At 38.1% G+C, this 20,049-nt stretch overlaps 1 protein-coding gene across 6 annotated transcripts in view; it reads right to left on the reverse strand.

Moving 5' to 3' along the window:
- PhKgamma (phosphorylase kinase gamma) overlaps positions 1–20,049 on the reverse strand; it is a 147,383-nt gene that overhangs the window by 89,121 nt on the left and 38,213 nt on the right. For 3 of the 6 annotated variants that reach the window (XM_067098777.1, XM_067098775.1, XM_067098773.1), the window contains exons 5-6: positions 9,174–9,337; positions 1,773–1,863 (exon numbers count right to left, since the gene is read on the reverse strand). In XM_067098777.1, coding sequence (XP_066954878.1) covers positions 1,773–1,863; positions 9,174–9,337 — 255 coding nt within the window. The remainder of the gene's footprint in view (positions 1–1,772; positions 1,864–9,173; positions 9,338–20,049) is intronic. The other 3 variants (XM_067098772.1, XM_067098774.1, XM_067098776.1) reach the window with 1 other exon arrangement.

The following is a 20,049-nucleotide window of genomic DNA, read 5'->3' on the forward strand; positions in this document are numbered from 1 at the left end:
CAAATTAATAAAAAGAGAGGATAGGACCAAACTTAATTCCCCATAGTACAAGGCAGCCTCTACAAGGGCAGAGGTGAGAAGAATTTCCAAGAAAAGTAAAAATAAAGCAGCTCAGTAAAAATATGCATAATTAATGTTAAAACAATCATTTGATACAGTATGAAGTGGTGAAGATGGTAGCTAAAGATAACAGGGATATCTGTTGTGAACAGGAAATGGAAAATAAAGGAAAAGGTGCAATAACAAATGGTATAAACACAAAGAAATACAAATTCTGGTGGACCGGAGGTGAGGGAAGACAAAATGGAGTTGTAAACCTGATTCCGGTTAAAATGGATGATGCTACAGAAATCATTTTAGGACTGAAGGTAATGCATGTGTTCTTGTACACAAACTATAATCAGAGACAAGCAAAAGAAAAGCAAAAATCTGGGAAAGGTTATCATATGTAAGGACAAAAATGCCATGTCAGAGGGTAAGCTATTAGAAGAAGACCCAAATAGCCAAATAAGAAAGTAACAGAATTGGTTTTGAGGATATGATAAGACGTAGAAGGGAAAGAGGGAGCACTAAAATGTAACCATAACAGATGAACAAGACCGTTTGAGCATGCTCTGAAAATACTAAAGAAGGTTCTAGAGGAAAGCTAAGACTGTTTTTAAAATATGTACATAATTATCAGTTTGTCTTTATGCAAGAGAAGTAAAGACCAGTAGCAATCTTTATAATGAAGCATCTACAGGGGAAAGTAGATGCTAAGGAGGAATTTGACACAATGCACAGAAAAGCAAGTGCAGCAGGGGAATCAGGAAAATATAAAAAATTTTGGTGTTCATCGAGCATTAGCTCCGAGTCTTTCATTGTTTATCATACAATGGAAAGAGTTACAAGTTATGTAAAACATGGAACCCTGAGAATTTTCATATGCAGATGACCTAGTGCTTACAGATTAATTAGTGGAAGAGGTTGTAAAAATGTTTACAAGACAGAAAATGGAATGGAGAAGAGACGATTAAATATCATAAGTGAAACAAAACTTACTGACTAGAGAGTAGGCAACAGAAACAGTAAGGCAGTGGCCACATGTATACTGTGAGGTTGGATGGGTAATTTAGTAAGATCCTGTTACAGGGGATGCTCATGATTAAACAATATCCATGGAGGGCTAAAGGACTGAGATGGCTTCAACAAGTGATGAGACAGGATGAGGGACACTTTGTAAAAAAAGTAGATACAGAAGTAGCAGGATGAAGACCACTGTGAAAGCCCAGGAAACCATGGATAAATGGGTACAGATGAAGTCCTAAACCAGAAGGAAGATCAGTTACAATTGGATCATACAGAAGAGTGGAGAGAACTAATTTCATGTCTAACACTACAGAGAAAACATAAAGAAATTATGATTGTACTGCAAAAACATGAGAACCTACTGTACCACAGAAACATTAGGTAAGCACGAACCACACAAGCTAAATGCCCTTTGTATCCATATTTTATTCACCATTTAGATCTTATCTGTAAACTGACAATAGTTCTCCACATTCCAACTTCAATGACTAAAATAACAGACATGCCCTAAACAAAATTCAAAAGAAATCGGCTCTTGCATTAAAAAAAATTAAAACAAAATATGTACAGAACTTAAATGCAACCATAACTGTACCAGTAAACAGGCACTTTACGTTACTAAAATGCTTTAAAATAATTCATTGCGATACTCCAAGAAAATGTACACATCTTAATCCTTTATTCCTAGCCTACACCATACTCACAAGTCAATATGGTGACTATATCCTGGGGCATTCTCCATCATATTACACTGAAGTAACTCAGGTGCTAAGTAGCCAGGCGTTCCACAAAGTTCTGTATATCAAAACTGAGTTTTACATGATTCAATACATATACTGTTTAACAATTTTCACCTACAAACAACTCAAAGTAAATTTCCTACCAATAAGAATTAAATTCTTTCTAGATCTTTAAACATTTCACTCCCTAGCTCCCTTTGGTTCAAAACAACCTTTAAATAAGCCTTTACCAAACTGAACCATACCAAATACTAAATAACAACTAAAGTTGGTAACCAAAGCACCTACTCTCTAATCATGATATGCGGCAGTGAAAATGCTAACATAAAATTCAACAAAACAAACAAAGGATATGATTCTCTAAGACAACTGAACTGGCTTTGCATGAAATCAATATGCTTAATCAGTGGTATAACCCTATGGCACATGGTGGTGACTGATGAGCAAGAAATGAGGAAGGTCTTCAAATTTCTTTCTCAAGAGTCCAGCATGGGGGGGGTTTATAAATACAATAATTATTCTTGACAATAAATTTCCAATTAAGAAAATTAAAGAATGCAAATACTACTTAACATCAAAAACATCATTAGAATATATGAAATATAAAGATCCAGCCTAAGAAATTTATTCTAACTGTCCCAAATCTCCATCAGGTGTATTATTTGCTACCATATCACCTAATTTAACAATTTCTTTTTCCAAACAACACCTCTGTTGTCACAGCAAAAATGTGTGCAGTGAATTTGGAAGTCAAAATTATTGGATATATGCCATCACAATGTAAAATGCACCTATGACAATTATATCAGGTATGATTTTAAAAATTATACAATGTTCCCTTTTAATTTCTACATGGAATTTTCATACAAAAATCTATTTTATGGCACCTCAAATGGAAACAGTTCACATTCATGGCAAAGAAATCATGCTATGATTTCCTATAAAGTACGCACAATTTTCTTTTATAGAAAACAGTACAAATGAGAACTAATACTAACCAAAATATTCTGCGCTGATAACAACTCGGCTGAAGTCTCAAAGTAAGGACAGCCTGAGCTACCACTTGTAAGCCAAACATTAACAAAATACAGATTTTAGAATGTACTGGATCGGATGACAATAATCTAATAAATCAAACCAATCAACAGTTAACGGTATTCTTTAAGATAAAATGATGCCATGCTGAAGCAATTTTACCTTGTTTTCAAACTGGTCACACTCATTTGACCACAAATATTTCACAAATAGCCCACATGAGTGAATCACCACAAAAAAGCTTGTATATATAATGAACACACTGTTTAAGGGTTTCTGCAAAATGTCAAGATTTCTCAAGTTTTGGGTTTGATATTTAAGTATCCAACTTCATTATGAGCTTGATATATTCATTAATTTCACAGAATGATAAAAAGCTTTACTGATTATCAACTGAAGCAACGGAAGAAATAGTAATGAAGAGCTATATTCATATAGGCATAACTACTGTACAAGGTTTAAAGTGACATCCAACATTTGAAGAAAATAAGTTTGTACTGATATATGATTGGTATAGAGTCACTTACCACACTCTCAACACATTGAGAATAGAAAAAACCAAAGGAGATTTTTTCAAATTTCTGAGCAAACATGTGCAAATGAATGAAATTCTAAATAGTTTTCAGCAAATTAATCAAATGAATCCAACCCATCGCTATATGAATACAGTGTGCCATTTTTCCTGATAGCAAAGACATTATTTTTCACCCGAAGTCAGTCTTGGGTATTTATTGTTCATCCTAAAGGCCAAAGGTTCCATTTTTCATGGGTCTAACTAAACCCCAGAGGAAGGTTATCTTTGCTAAACAGGCCCTAGAACTCATGTAAATGATGTCTTAATGAAGTACAAAACATACTCTCATTTAAAATAGTAAATTGCCAAAATTGAAGAAAATAAATATACATAGTCACAAAGATTCATTCCTGTATAGGTAGACTATGGTAAGTGAGTCAACAGTAACTTAAATTATAGTGTGTATCAATATTACTGGTACTGTATTTTCACTTCAATAAGTGTTTTTACAGTGTAACCTTGCAATAAAATGTATCATTTTTATTTCCTATAGTTTTGTTTAGTTTTTGTTTTGTCCGAGATTAAGCACAAAAATTGTTGCATGCCTACAATCAATACTGTCAAAATCATGAAACACTACACCAGCTGTGGCCCCATCCATTTATATCAACTGAGACACTGTTGGCCAAGACATTTTATGATGAAACACAACTAGGAAGTTTATACTAGACACATTACTTGGTAATCTGTTCTTTTTCAGTTTGCTGGTATGTCAATTCTGAAAAGCTTATACAATATAAAAGGCAATGAACTTGGAAAAACAAAAGTATTTTCGAAATAAATGAAATGTAAAAACTATAAAAACTAGCAAGATGTACCAGCCAAAGCTAAGCTACTTCACTGCACTGAGACAGTTGCATATGCTCTTTTACATTTTGATTTTATGTGTGTTATGTGGCCTTTCCAATTCAAGTGAGTATCAATGACTAATCCCAAAAACTCTGCTATTTGGGTAATTGGTTTACTATGATTTTTTGTTTTGAATCTATTTCTTCACCTCTCTTCCACATTTTATATTTATAAAGCATGAATGGCTGAATTTTATCTATGAAAAATTTAAAGCCTACAGATGCCATTCATCTATTTTTATCATGGTTTTATTAATGATTCATTCAGCATGTTTTATCCAAGATGCTGAATAATATATGGCATAATCATCCATATTCAGGTTACTTTTAAAATTTCAATAAGTAGATTATTTCTAATATCATTTATTGCTAAAGTAAATGGTGTGCCACTAAGGATGCTTTCCTGTGGAACACCATATTCAAATGGAAATGTTTTTGAGAAAACATCAATTCTCACCTGAAAAATGAATGTCTGAAATTTTTGGATAAATTCAGGTAAATGTCCACGGATGCTATTTTTATATACCGTTTTTAATGTTCATTACCTCCAAGTAGTATCGTATGCCTTTGTAATGTCAAAAAAGACAGCTACAGTAATTTGTTTTCATTCAAAGCTGCTATGTATGTGGTCTTCTAAGTTAGAGAATCTAATGAAGATCTATTACACTGTGATCCAAACTGAGTGGGAGTCAATTTTATTTTCTCAAATGTGCCATGTTAGTCGAGCATTTACCATTTTTTCTAGCAATTTTCATAAGTAACTTGTTAAAGAAATTCATCTGTATGTATTTACTTTACTAGGATCCTCTCCAAGTTTGGGGATAGGAATTATTATGGCATTTCGCCATTCATCTGGGAATAAATTTTGAAGCCATGAATATTATAAAACTGTAACAGGTATGACTTTGCCAAGTGCTAAATGGCAGATCATTTCAAAACAAATATTGTCACCTCCAGGAGCAGATTTATTGCTGATCAACTGAGCATATTCCAACTCCTCCATACTGAATTTTTTATTATAATATATATCTTATATTGTTTCAAAATTTATTGTTATTAATTCTATATTATTTTTTCTTGTGTGGAAGTGTTCATCTAAACTTTTATCACTACTTACATTTGCTAAGTTTCCTCCTATTACGTACTTTACTTATTTCTTGTGGATCAAGTATTCTTTTTCCATCTTTTAATATGGGATCTCTAGGTGGTTTAATATGTGTACCATTTATATTCCTGACTTTTTCCCATATTTTTTGTATGGGAGCATTATTAGTGAGATCAGTATGTATTTCCTTCAAGAAATGTTTCTTCCTTGAATTACTTCTTTTTTAAATTTGGCAGATATTTTGTTGCATACAGGTTTTAATGTATTTTTTATTCAAATTATCTAGCCATCTCCCTACTGAGTTTTTGTGTTTTGTTGGATGAGATTTTGATTTTGGTACTGCTTTATCAGCTGCATTTTTAATGAAACTAATAAGAAATTTATTACAGTGGGTCCCCGCTACATCACGTATCAGCAATCGCTGGTTCAGTTAATTGCTGGTTTTTCTGTGGAGCTTATCTCCAAATATATCACGGAAAATTCACTAATTTGCGAATTTTTTCATAGGGCAATATTAACTAATTGCTATATTTTTATTTTATTTTCATGACTAAATACATTTTTAATGATAAAAAATTATTTACTAATTTTCAAATATTAATATTAATGTAAACAGCAGACTATTAATAAAATGCTGAATTAAAATCCCACAAAATTACAAAACAGCTTACCAATTTACATAAACACCTCAGTTCTATCTCTCTCTCTCTCTCTCTCTCTCTCTCAGTATATAAATCTTTTAATGCAAAAACAACAAAATTTCAATAAAACTTTATTTCACTTACAGAATATACTATAACACTGATCTATTATTATTGTAACATGTATAAAAAAAAAGATCATCTTGACATCTGCAATTATTTTTACTGTAGGTATGTTGCCACATTTTTTTTTCTTTCTCTGATTTACTGAACTGTGCTTCATTAAAAGTTTAGTAGTTGACTCTATGATTATGACACATATTATAACAGTACACAAGAGAATATTTTATCATTGTTTATGTTTCATCTTTAACCACTGTAAAAATATTTAAAATCCGAATTTCATACATAAGCAACACAAGGTTACTATTATTCTCCTCCCAAGCTTGTCAAGTCAAGGTCGTCACCAGCTGCTGTACTGAGACTTTATTTGTAGTAAACACTAGTAAACACCAGTCTCTCTCTCTCTCTCTCTCTCTCTCTCTCTCTCTCTCTCTCTCAATGAAATATGAATTACTGTATCATAAACTTTTATGTACAAAATTAAAAATAATTCAATTAATAAATTCGTTTCTTTTAGCAATTAAAAAATTATTTTCCTAATTCTTTCAGTAGTAGTGAGCCTCAATCAGCTGATTCTCAGAACGTCAACATTACAAATTTGGGACGATCGTTTTTTTTATACATATTAAATGATAACAGATCAAAATAATAATATAGTATAAATGACTCTGTAAGTGAAATAACATATTACAGTAATGTGTTTACATTAACATTACTTGAAAATTAGTAAATAACTGTAACATGTACATACACAAGATCATAAATGTAGTCATTCACGAAAATACAAACAAAAATACGTACGCAGATGGCCATAACGTCAGCAAGCCTACCGTTTCATTTGTATGTACGCATTGTACAGTACAGTATGTACTAACAGTGGTTACATCGTTCTACAAACTACCCATGTATTTTAAATACGCTCTTAACTTATCCTAAAACACTTTACTGTACTGTAATATTTCAAAATCATCTTACAAAACACAAAAAATCAATAAAATGCACAGCTGCACTGTACATGATGCGTAGTTCGCCATACCCTCACACAGTTCTCTACTAAAACCTAAAGTTCTAGTACATAGCTGTAAGCCATAGTGTGCACCTATGTTTTAAATAGGTAGTTACAAGCATTTTTATAGAAGGATACCAACAATGCAGATTTTTGCTTAATGTGGGTGGTTGTGGTCCCTATCGCCTGCGTTTACCGGGGACCCACTGTAGTTTCATTATGATCTTCTAAATATTCAAATGGTGGGATATTTATAGCGTGCAATTCATATTGTTCCCAATCTGCTTTATATAAATGTTATAATGAGGGACATGCTTTGCAGGATTATTCAGTATTAAGGTAATTAATATTGGAAAATGATCACTGGTATACAGTACAAGTCATCAACAGCACATATCATTTGAATCCATGAATTCTTCTATTTTACTTCTTACTCTATTTGGGTTTGTGCATTTATAGTCCCATATTAGGTTGTGAGCAATAAAATCACCTATTGTTATTGTAGGTTCTTTGGCATCGTTAAGTAATTCTTTAAGTTTATCAATGTTGTAATTCTTATTAGGTTGGTTGTATGATTATAAATTACATAATCATTTTTTATTCAAATTTTAATACCTGATATTTGGAAGTCAGTAATGTTTACAGTACTTAGTTATAAAATACTGTGTTATGTACATATATGGCTATACCTAAACTACCTTCTTCCTCTCTAGATGTATGTGCTATGGCATATTTACCTATTATTGATACCGTTTTACTGACATGTTGTAAACATAATATCATTGGTTCGTATTCTTTAAGTAATTGTATTTCACCTAGATTTAATCAGGTCTGTAGACCATTTACGTTCCACTGTATAATACAGCTATTGAAAATATGTTAAAGCGGTCATGTTACTTTCTTTTTTTATACTGACAACTTGGACTTTTTCTAATAATCTACTCATGAGATTTATTTGTTTTACCATGTAATATATTATGTGTTCAATGCACATGCAACCTTTCCATGGGTGTTCAAATACGTGGTTTCTTTTTTTCTATATATTTCATAAAATATCTTATAATGTTTACTTATATTTTGTTATTTTTGTTCTTATACATAAAATATAAAATACTTCATTTGCCACCCAAACTTAATGTGCCTTCTTGCCTACTGTATCATAAAGGGGTAACTAAGCCAATCAAATGTTCAGGTGAGAGCAGACAATCACCAATCACAAAAGTCACTTGTTAGCATCTTCAACATTTCCAAAATATTTTCCTGGAATAATTCACCAATATGACAATACCACTACAAAGATAAGGTATATTCCCAAAAGAACAAACTTCACAAGCTGAAAAGCACAAATAACCAGTCTGTAACATTCCTACTAACCCTCTCATGCATTAAAACTCAACACAGGTTTCAGTAATGGTAATGACAGCAAACCTAATGAATCAGAATAACCATCAGCTGATCTTATGGAATCAAAAGACCCTCCAACAACAAAAACCCTAAACCTAGAATAATTCTAGAAAAATGAAGTGATGCCCATGGAAGTAAAACCATACAGTAAATATGGATATCTAAGCATTTATTAATAAAGACAGTGTAGGATATAAATAATCATAGCAGAAAAGGTGAAAATAATGCACTGATAATTTACTATAAATGTAAAATCATCAATAAATATATTTCCAATAACTACATATCAACGAGTTAGGTAGAATGTGTTTTCCTTCACTTCAAATTTTATCATCATAATAACTTATCCCATTATCCACATACAAAATGAAGATTTATATCCTCGTGCAAAAGCTATGGTTATTATATACAGTATATATCATTACTTTTCCTTAAAATTTCTAACTTCATAATACAGGTGTTAATTATTCATTAATAAAAAGGCCAACCTCTACTGCCAAAAATCCTCTAAGGTTAAAGTAAATAATTCATAAGAAGTTAAATGAACAACTCTATAAAAAATGTACAATAACATCTCTGGAAAACTAGATCTAATATAAACAGTAAAAACGTATGCGCAAAATACGTACCTGTCAATGTTTCTCCTGGTTGCAAAACTTTTGCAAAGCCAAAGTCAGTAAGCTTGATGTTATAGTTGTCATCCAACAAAATATTTTCAGGCTTTAGATCTCTATGAACAATGCCCTTCCCATGGACATGAGCAAGTGCTTCAAACAACTGCCTCATTATGACTCTGAAAGGAACATAGTCTTGGTTTATCATCCTCAGTATCATTAAAAAAAGGATTTTGACAAAGGAAAAATCTATTTCTGGGGAGGGGCCCGTGTCACCCGGTGAAATAATCCATTCAGCACTTATTTCTAGGTAATTTCCATTGTTAGATTACCAGAGAAAAGCTAAATGTGCTGGGTTACTATTCTCAGAGCGAGCTCAGAAATGGAGTGTATATGGTGAGCTGGGTGAGATTGTCACAATCACGGACCCTGCCTATAAAGATTCCAATGTCAAAAGTCCCAACGAGAGGTGCCGTACAAGCCTAAGTGCACCACTCTTGCAGACTACACAACAAGGCAACACTAACGCATTCCATGTTAGCACCCACCCCACTAGAATGATGTTTTACCAGGGGAGAGAATGAAAAACAGTGGGCGGTCATCGGGTGACACCGGGCCCCAGAAACATAGATTTTTCCTTTGTCAAAAATCCTTTTTCTGGATGGGGTCCAGTGTCAGCAGTGAAAATAATAACAGAGAAATAAATATCATTCTTATGTAAAGACTTTAAATAGATGTTGAAAACTGGGGAGAATTCCACACCAAACATTGTAGAAAGAGAATTCCACCCTGAACATTTAGTAAGGTCCTCTAAATTCATGTAATGAAAATAATGCAAGTGGCCACCGCCTAAGATCATGAGCTTTAGAATTGAACCTGAACAGGCTTGTATTAAGAAAATGCTTTGCTAATAGCAGACACAATGACAGTACCCCCTTTTTAAATAAAGAGGACCTGACAAAATTAGAGTCCTGTCTAAAAAAAACCTACAAGGAGAAACTGGGCAGAGACAGACCTTGTGAAGGTGAGTACTCCCAGGGTGATTTTTAGCCGAGGACCTCAACTGTAGATAGAAAGTTAGATGAGGCATTACGAATACTACCCTGATGAGGGGAAACCAAAATGATTGGTTCCGCTAGACAGGGCCAGACAGTACAGAGGAAAACTAGCACTAGAAGCTAAGCTGATTAAAATTTGGGTCTTCAACAAGCGAAAGGTAAGACAAAGATGATTGTTGGTTACCGGGCTAACTCAATCATTACTCAAGACCAGGAAAACCGAATGTGGATCGGAGTACTGGTCTCAGACAAACACAGACCTTAGGGATGAAAGTTAAGGGCCTGTGGAGTCTGGTTCCAACAAAACACTTTCCCCGGGGCCAATGCGGCCGCATCATTGCTGTAGCTTCAAAAACTATGTGAAGAGTGCTAGTTACTTAACTGCAGAGCCATACTGCAGTAGAGAGATCCCTTGACCGATTTTAGGGAAAAAAGTAATAACAGGACCACATAGTTTCCTCTAAACTGTAAAATTTACAAAGACCACAAAGCCAGGGCACCAGAACTTTGAGGAGGGCTGAGCGAGGCTGGCCGAGTTTATACCAGTCGTAGCAGCTTGATAGTTTTGGTTGAATTGGTTGCAAACAGACCTACTTCCAGGTCCAGGAAAGATTACAAGACTACCTGAATGACGCCTTCGTCTAAGCGACTATTCCGACACCAGGGAGGGTCCTGGATAGGGAAAAGGCAGTGACCTTTTGGACCCCTCACGAGAAGATGGCAGACAGAGGACTTGTGCCTGTTAGTTATGGAGAAAGAAATGAACCCATAACCATTTGAGATGTAACTTCAGTTTGAACCATTTCTGTTTGACGCAGGGCACTACGTTGCTGTTTTGTTCAGAACCAGCCTAAATGATCCTCTGGGGAGGAAGAAGATTCCCAAGGACAGGAAGACTGCCACAGCCCTCAAAGCGTTGATATGGAACTGCCGAACGTGACCGACTAAGTTCCATGTAAACCAGGGGGCCAAAATATCCACCCCACCCGCCCAGAGGTGACAGTGTGGAATACTGAGGCGGAGGGAAAGCTGGAGAGGGGCTGATTTCGAGCAAGCACCTGACAGCCGTTCAAGGCGGAGGCCATTATTCAAACAGGAGGAACCGGGAGACCGCGTCCTGACTCCGCCATACCCTGTTATAGACTCAGCTTGACTTCCAGAAGGAGAACCGCCACTGAAGCAAACTGGAGAAATCAAGACCTTTTCTTGGAGCACAGCGAGAGGGCGCTTGTGTTGATGAAATGTTAGAGGTTGCACTTGCTATCTCTTTCCGCTTCCACTGGGATTCACAACTACTGAAGGCTACCCTCCAGAACCGGTGTTATTCCTTCCTGTGTACTTAGAACCCAGAGACTCTAGAAAACTGATTATAATGACCCGGTACCCTCAGGCAATTCCCGGCCTGGTGCCCAAATGAGCCAGGCAACCAGATGTGCCAGCATAGCCTTCTAACAATTTGGACTGTTGAACTACGGTATTGTTCAAACTAACCAAAGATTCAAGCTGCATTGAGGAGGCATGAACACAAGCTGTACGCCCTGCCCCGAGTCTGATTCCCAAAGAGGATAGAACCTTCCTGCAACCAAGATGTGAATGGAAGCGTCGGAAAGGTCTATAGAGTGTGGTTACTGCCCACGGAGCAGCAGGAGCCGAACCCACAAGATGACCAGTGGGCAACCAAGACTTGCCGATTGAATGAGGGAAAATAAACGGGACAAGCCGGAAAATTTTCCAGTGAAGGGAACTTCCTTGGGCAGACTGAAAAAGCCTGACAGGCCATTCACAAGTCCTCCCAGAACCTGGCTGAAACTGACCCTAGACCTGATTGGGGGAGGACAAACAGTCCACTCCACCCCGGGCCTGATAACTATACTCTAGGCCCAGGGACTGAAGTTCCAGTGGCCCCGAAAATGGTACAGACTCCCCACCCATATGAGAAATACTATCATGGAGGAGGCTTGTTTGCCTCCTGAAACGAGTGCCTTTCTAATTCTCTCGGAGAGGAGCAGGATGCTTCTGTTCTCATGATAACCCCGAGGGTCAGAGCCTCTGGCAGAATGTCTAGCTGAAAATTTTTTCCTTGGGTTTTTCGATGGCTTAGCAGAAAACTCCGAGCGGAGGCACATGGGGAGAGCACAGACACACGGGGAGTTACAAGGGGCTGACGTGGTTGGCTGAACCCGCACACACATCGAGGTGTGAGGCTGGAGTGAGGCTAATGCTGTCCAGGCAGGCCTGAAGAGCCTGCACCACCGCCTGAGAACAGGGGCAGCAGACTATATGAATTTCTTGCTGGACTTGGGATAGGGCCGGCAAGAGCAGATTATTTCGCTACGTCAGGCAGACACCACTGCAGAACGGAGGCTCTGATTAATATTAGTAGCCCAGAGCAGGACTGCTTTACCGCCCACCTGGGAAAAGATTAATTCTCCAGGGTGAAAGCTGTTTCATAAGACTTTTCGGCTCAAGGCGGAACGGCTAAAAATATGTTTTCAGCTGGCCAACGGACTGATGAAATAAACAGACCTGCAGAAAACCTGACAAGAGAGATTTTTATCAGGACCCTAAACAACGAATCACCATTATATACCACAGACATTGTTTCTGTTAGTCAAAGAATTCCAGGCCTGGCAAGCTTGCTTATTACCCTGTTTCAGCTTCGGGAATTGACTCGAAGCTTAGGAGCTGTACGTGAATAAATTGGCGAAGTCCGGGGTTAGAAGATTCATTGTGAACGTGATCTGTGATAACTGTCTCCGGAAATGCACTGTGTTTATGTCTAAACAAGCCTGTTGATAAGAGGCCATATCAGCACAAGGGTAGGAAGCAGGTCTCCCAAAGAGAGCACAGTAAGACCCCAAAGCGATGCGGAACTTGAAATTCTCACCTGCCACCACAGAGTTCTAACGGAGACGATGTGCCCCAGCCCCTAGGGAAGATGAGGGCTCTCTTAGGGATCTTGCCAGATAGATACCATGCTCCTCCCGACAGTCTGGTAAAACCCGGATAAGGGGATACCAGGCCGGAAGAGAAGAAATGCAATTCCACCAACCTCCGTGTGCCCACACGATAGAGGGTGCCTCTCATGCTGGGAAGTATAAGGGTTAGGCGCCAAAGGTTCCCCAGACCGAGAAGGGAAAGAGGTGGAGGAACCGGAACGACAGAATTCTCGAACGGAGCAGGATTTACAGGTGATTCATTGACAATGAGTCTTGAGATTAAACTTTGGGATTTAAGCTCCAGGGTAAAGGAAGGCATGGATCATGAGGTAGATAGATAGTTTGATAGGTTGTCAATGATCCTCAAATCGAGCCTCAAGGAGACCTGTAAAGAGTCTGCAACAAGGAAGGAGGTAACCGCCTTGCTTTGCTTGGGCGTGTCCTTTCCCAGAAGACGAGGCCAAACTTCGTAGGCGCACCGGATTAGAGATCCGAGACGCCTCGAGGCCCCGGAGCGGGTCTTCTTGTTTTTTAAAAAGGGTCTTTCTTGATTGATTTCACCTTAGACGGTAGACCAGGAAACCGAAGGGATGAGGAGCCATCTAATCCCCTAAAGGAAAAGTTAAGCCTCACTTTATTCCGAGCTAAGCGGAAAAGTTTGCTCACTTATTCCCCGCACCTACTTATCGCCTCCGGGACGATGTTCACAGGTTCGAGAACGACAGAAGGCCACACGCGTCTTCAGAAAACTCTCAGAAACAGCTAACTTATTTAAGAGCACCGGGTCAACTCTTGGACTCTGAAACAAAGGGCAACAACTTTCAGCAACTGACACTGAGAACTGGGCGCCAAGGAAAGGAACATTACAAAATGTCCACGAAAGGACATAGGAATTTCCCGACTCTACGTTTGCCCGAAGCTGCTGACCCCAGACTAGAGTTACGAGACTTTGCGGGGCCGGCCTCCCGGGAGGGAAAATTAGGACCCCAAACACCGAGGAGCAACTATTAAAAAGTCATATGAGACGGAGTTTGGCGAAGGAAAACCGGCAGTGTATATGAAACCTACCGATGACGAGAATCTACGCCCGGAGACGGAGTTTGGCGGAGGGAAACCGACAGGCTTAGCATGAAACCTGCCGATTCACCAAGAACCCGCCCGAGAGCCCAAACAAAGAGCGACTATTAATAAGCCATAAGGAGCGTGGAGTTTGACGCGAGGTAAAATGACAGGTGTATATGAAACCTCACGGATTCATCAGGTAGCCTGCTCGGAGAGAGCATAGCGCATAACGCAACCTGCCGGGTGCCAAACGACCAACAATAAGCCATGAGGCGGCGTTTGCGGAGATAAAACCGGGGGTGTAAATAAAACCTAATGGATTCATCAAGTAGCCTGCTCGAGAGAGCATAGCGCATTTCTTACAACCTTCCGAGCCAAGAAAAAGCCACATGAGGCGGAGTTTGGCGAGACAAACCGACAGGTGTATATAAAACCACGGTTTCATCAGCCAAGAAGTCTGCTCGGGAGTATATGGCGCACTTCACAACCTTCTGTGCCAAACTATAAATTTCCAACAGACTGCGCACCGAATGGGAACTATAGACTCGTGATCATATTTGTTGCAGGATAGCGGAGCATTCCTGCACTCGACAAACCAGTTGAAAACGTATGAGTGAGAAGGCGATGCTGGAACGGATGCCGGAGCAGAGTATCAGCGAGCAGCCACTAGCTTAGCCAGACCAGGAAACCCGAGAGAAAACCGAGGCTTGGGCTAACAGGACAAATCTCATAGACATAAAAACAGAGTCAACGGAACATTCTGGAGCGCAACCATGTTTTAAACAATATGTGACTTGATACAAACATAGTGGGAAGGTTATGAACTGTTCGGAAGTGGCGCATCAGAGCCAAGAGAGGAAAACCTCGGAGGAGGATATCCTGAACGGTGATAGTGGTGGAGTGGAATAAACGCCGACCGCTAAACACTAAAACCGCTGGAGCAGTAAACAGAGAGCGCCTAACAAGATAATGAAACACCGAACAGGAAGTAGCAAAATGGAGGGGAAAACGCCGAAAGTAAATAAGAAAACAGAAGACAGTTGGTGGAAACGCTAACTGGCCTCATATGAGATCCCAACAGTGAGAAAGCGACATGCAGGAAACACCAATAAGGGAAACAGTCTTAATTTAAAAGGAAGGGGTAGGATAGGCCAGGAGGTTGGTAATTCCAAAGTAGCGACCAGGGTGGACAGCACTCCCGGCGCCCAAAGATTTTCATAGATCCCCTCGCTATGTGAGCTGTGTTGCAACGACAAGAGCGTAGAGAAAGGAGAGAAGGCAAAACCTCTACAGCCAGGAGAGCAAAGAAAGGTAAAAGAGTGTGAACAGGAGTGGGGAGAGCACTCCCGGTCACCTCCAGGCCCAGGTGGAGTGCCAACCACTAAGGTCAGACACACCGGGGACAACCAATCAATGCAGAGGGGGAGGATGTAGGCTACAGCACAAAAAAAGGATAAATTGCTCTCAAGCCTTCCTGTTAACAAACTCTGAAAACAACAAGGGAGAGAGAGCAAAGATAAAAGGGGGAGAAGGGGATTCTCGATACCACAAAAATAATAAAATAGTCCCGTGAAAAGGAGTGTGAACAGGAGTGGGAGAGAGCACCCTGGTCACCTTTGGTAACAACCCAAAGAAGGGATTGAACTAGGATAGGCTACGAGGTAAACCTCGCTATTCCAGCTAACTATTATTAGGGAACATTAGCCTAAGTGAAAAGTCAAACAGGAGGGGTGAACGTAGACAATATATCCAAGCCAAAACCAAACAAAGGAAGCACCAGACATAAAACACATATACACAACGAGATCACAGACATGAAACTCATACGCATAGGTCGAGATCGCCCTCTCTCAACGATTTTTCCCCGAAGGAAAATGCCACCAACCCCTAGGCTAACCTAACTGAGACGATGCAAAGGAAGGAAGCCTAGAGAGGATAAAAGGCTAACTAATAACTCAAATAATGCATAATAAAACAAAATTTCTATAAAAGGTACATGTAGGAGGATAGGCAGGCCCAACACGACACATGAACGTGAAGGAAATGGCGAATTTCTCCAGTTAAAAAAATCAACAAAATTCAAAAAGCATCCGAGCACAAGGTCAAAACTTAAATGTACAATGAAAATCATGTTCCCATAGCTTAGAGAAGTGAGAGTCTAAAATAAGGCAAAATAAAGCCAAAATAATGGCTTAATAGGCCAGGGGAAACACATAGCCTAACAGCAAGACAGCACTTGACCAGCAAGGAACACAAAATTCACAAAATATACAAAATTATAAAACAAAGTAAAAAATAGTAACTGCCAATGAAAATAAGATTCCCTAAAAGGCTAAGAGAAGTGAGGACAAAATTAAGGCACAATGAAGCCATGATAATAATAGCGAATGGGCCGAGGTAACTCATAGCCTAAACGCCTAAACATCACTGTGAGTAAAGGGTGACAGAAACAAACATAAAATTAATCAAACCCACTAAAGTTGGAATCACACTGGGAAAATATCCCAAACAAAAAGTATACAAATAAAAAACACAAAACAAACATGCCGACCCAAGACCAAGAGAGGTAATGAGAGCATTGAGAGGAGATCGAGACGGCGTTATAAACCCTTTAATTATTAAACTAAAGAGGAAAATAAGGAGCCTCAATCGCTAAAAAACAACAAAACACTGGTACTCAAGTTGTCAAGAAGAACCTTGAGGATGCCATAAAAATGCCAAAAGTAAAGCACAAAAATAAGGATCACAACGAAATTACGTGTGAACGGTAAATCGCGGCTAAAATGGAATCACGCATTAAAGTGTTTGCCTTTTGTACAGTCTGCAGAGTGGTGCATGGGGCTTGTATCGGCACCTCTCTCGTTGGGGACTTTTGACATTGGGAATCTTTATAGGGCAGGGTCCCGTGATTGTGACAATCTCACTTTTTTACCATATTGACTCCATTTCTTGAGCTCGCTCTGGGAGAGTAGTAACCCCAGCTTTACATTTAGCTTTTCTCTGGTATCTAGCAACGGAATTACCTAGAAATAAGTGCTGAATGGATTATTTCACCGGCTGACACGGGACCCCAATCCAGAAATAACTGATGCATCAGCAAAAGTTGATTCTGTATTTCAACTTCTCTATTATAACTGATGCATCAGCAAAAGTTGATTCTGTATTTCAACTTCTCTATTGTCTTATAGGCTGGTGTGCAATTAAGAGACTCAAAAGTTCAAGTGAAGAGGCAATGCATTACTACCCTAAAATAATTCTTGTATTTCAATAATTTATTTATATTTTTATCTATTTAACCATTAACTCATCTGTCTTTTCTTTCTTTTCTCATCAATGATAAGCAACTTGAAGCAGAGCTGCTTTTGAACTCTGTCAAGAAGTAGAGCAATCATCACAACCACCAATGCATTGCAAGCTCTGCTCCTTGCAGAAGCCCTCACCAACAGGAGTACCTGGTCAGTTGTCAAGTCCATGAGGCTACAAAGAGGCTCAGATGGCTGAGAAAATGACTGCTTTTTACTTGACAGCAATGAATACCAGCAGAAATGTCATGGTATACAGTACACCAACCTGCTAGTTTCCACTTCTCTACAATTCTTAAGCATCCATCAAGGACACTCCTGTGAATGGCTTCATAGTGTATAAAGACATGGAGTCGTTATGAATGTGCCCATCGATGAGACTACAGACCACATTCTAGATCAAGTCTACATGGATGATACCAACCATAAACCTGAAATCACCTAACATGTCCCCTTCATCATCCCTGGGAAACAAGTGATGGGCTCCCTAATGAGACTGTCTTCACTAATTCTCACATACATATAAATGACAAATACACTTCTCATGTTTAACAATCCATTATCTACATTAGTCTACTGATAACACATCTGTCCAGGCAAACAACTAAGATATGATCAACTTCCTTTACAAGACATTTAAGGACAATTCCAACCAGGTACAGCCTCATTCAAGTTAACAAAGTAGTTCACAGTGAACCTGACAAACAGCGCCCTCACATCCTTAACATATTGGATATATTATGGCTAAAACCATCTTTCAAAGTCACTTTCTTGACACCTTGCACAAGACGTGCTCCTAAGAGCTGTCCTCATAAACAATAATGCTATCCGGCCTCCCCAACAACAGCCTTTGAGATTTGAGCAGCACAACCCTTGAAGCCATTCCGCTCCCAGCCAACAGGAGGGCCCCCCCAGTTTTCACAGCCAATCAAAAATCACCTATTATTGTTATTATTATTATTATTATTATTATCATTATTATTTCTACACTAAAACCTCAATGTAGTGAACCATGTTATAGCATAAATCACTAAACAGTGGCCTAGTTAAGATAATCTAGTGTGTGTGTGTGTGTGTTTTTCCACTGTTCTACTTTTCAATATTTTGAATATGAATTAAGGTCAAGCTTTTATTTAACAATAAATATGATATTAATCCATGTGAAAATGAATTTATTTGTTTACCTAGTAAAGGCTTCAATTTTCAAAGACATGCATCAGGGCAAACTGAGAAAACACATGCATGTTAACGTTCTGTTCTTTCTCTTACAATTGATTTTTCAACTATAATATTGTAGCTCACAATTTTCATGAGTAACAAGTACATTATATACAAATATTGCGAGGTATACTTCCTTATATAAACTCATGCATATCTAAGAAAAATGCAAATGCATACTATGCATCTCTCAGACAAATACGCAAAGTTACACTGTAAAATTGAACGACTACATGTTAATCCTAAAACTCTTGACAGACTCTTGATTTAAGCTTAATACTGTTCATTTCACTGTTCAGTGGAAACATTATATATTAACCTTTTGCTTACCGATGTCTGATATAAAAGTCATCCAAAATTAAGTCTTTCACATTCTGATGGCTTATGCAAATTAAAAAAAAAAAAAAAAAACTGCACAAACCAGCAGACAAGATGATCATTTTCAGCAAGTGCTCCTGATATTTTCATACATATGTAGCATGAATGTTTATTTGTTTTATATAGTTTTAGATTTCTATTCTATAATTACATCAATTATCCTTTTTCTGCAAAAGAGAGAGAGAGAGAGAGAGAGAGAGAGAGAGAGAGAGAGAGAGAGAGAGAGAGAGAGAGAGAGAGAGAGAGAGAGAGAGAGAGAGAAATTTTTTTTATACATATGTAACATGCATGTTTGTTTTGTATAGCTTAATTTTTATTCTATAATTACACAAGTTATTTTCTTTTATGCACTGTAATGTATATGTTTATTTGTTTTGTATAGTTTTAGATAACAATTGACTGAGTGCCACTTGTTTTACAGAAAATGTAACATTACCCTGTCATTCCTTTATTCATAGTTTCCTTGGTATGATTACAACTTTTTATTGCAAAAACTTTCTAATTTTATCTAAGTATTTCATCTTTATTGCAAATAGTTTTTGGAGACTATTTTTGGAGGGGGAAAAGCGCCAAGTTTTCTCGTATCTTATAATTTCTACTCATTATTCCACCTAAATAAAGTTATTCATCAAAGAATTGCAGAAAAAGTGACATCCATTTATCTAAGTCACTTGAAAAGAGACTTTTCCATCTCACTGTCTGAGTCTGCGAGAGCAAGAGAAGGAACTGGGGCAGCAAAAGTTGATTCTTCAAGTGCAGTAGCAAATGAGACAGGGAGGGTGGCAGCTGGCTGAACTATTACCTGTTGCACAATATCTGAGGTAACAGGAGGCAGCTGGGAGAGCAATGATGTAACAGTAGATGGCTGGGAGGGAAGGGGAAGGAGTCAGCTGGAAGAGAGACAACGGACTCTACCACAGACAACTGACTTAAA

Source organism: Macrobrachium rosenbergii, chromosome 55, assembly GCF_040412425.1.
Source record: "Macrobrachium rosenbergii isolate ZJJX-2024 chromosome 55, ASM4041242v1, whole genome shotgun sequence".
Classification (NCBI taxonomy): domain Eukaryota; kingdom Metazoa; phylum Arthropoda; class Malacostraca; order Decapoda; family Palaemonidae; genus Macrobrachium; species Macrobrachium rosenbergii.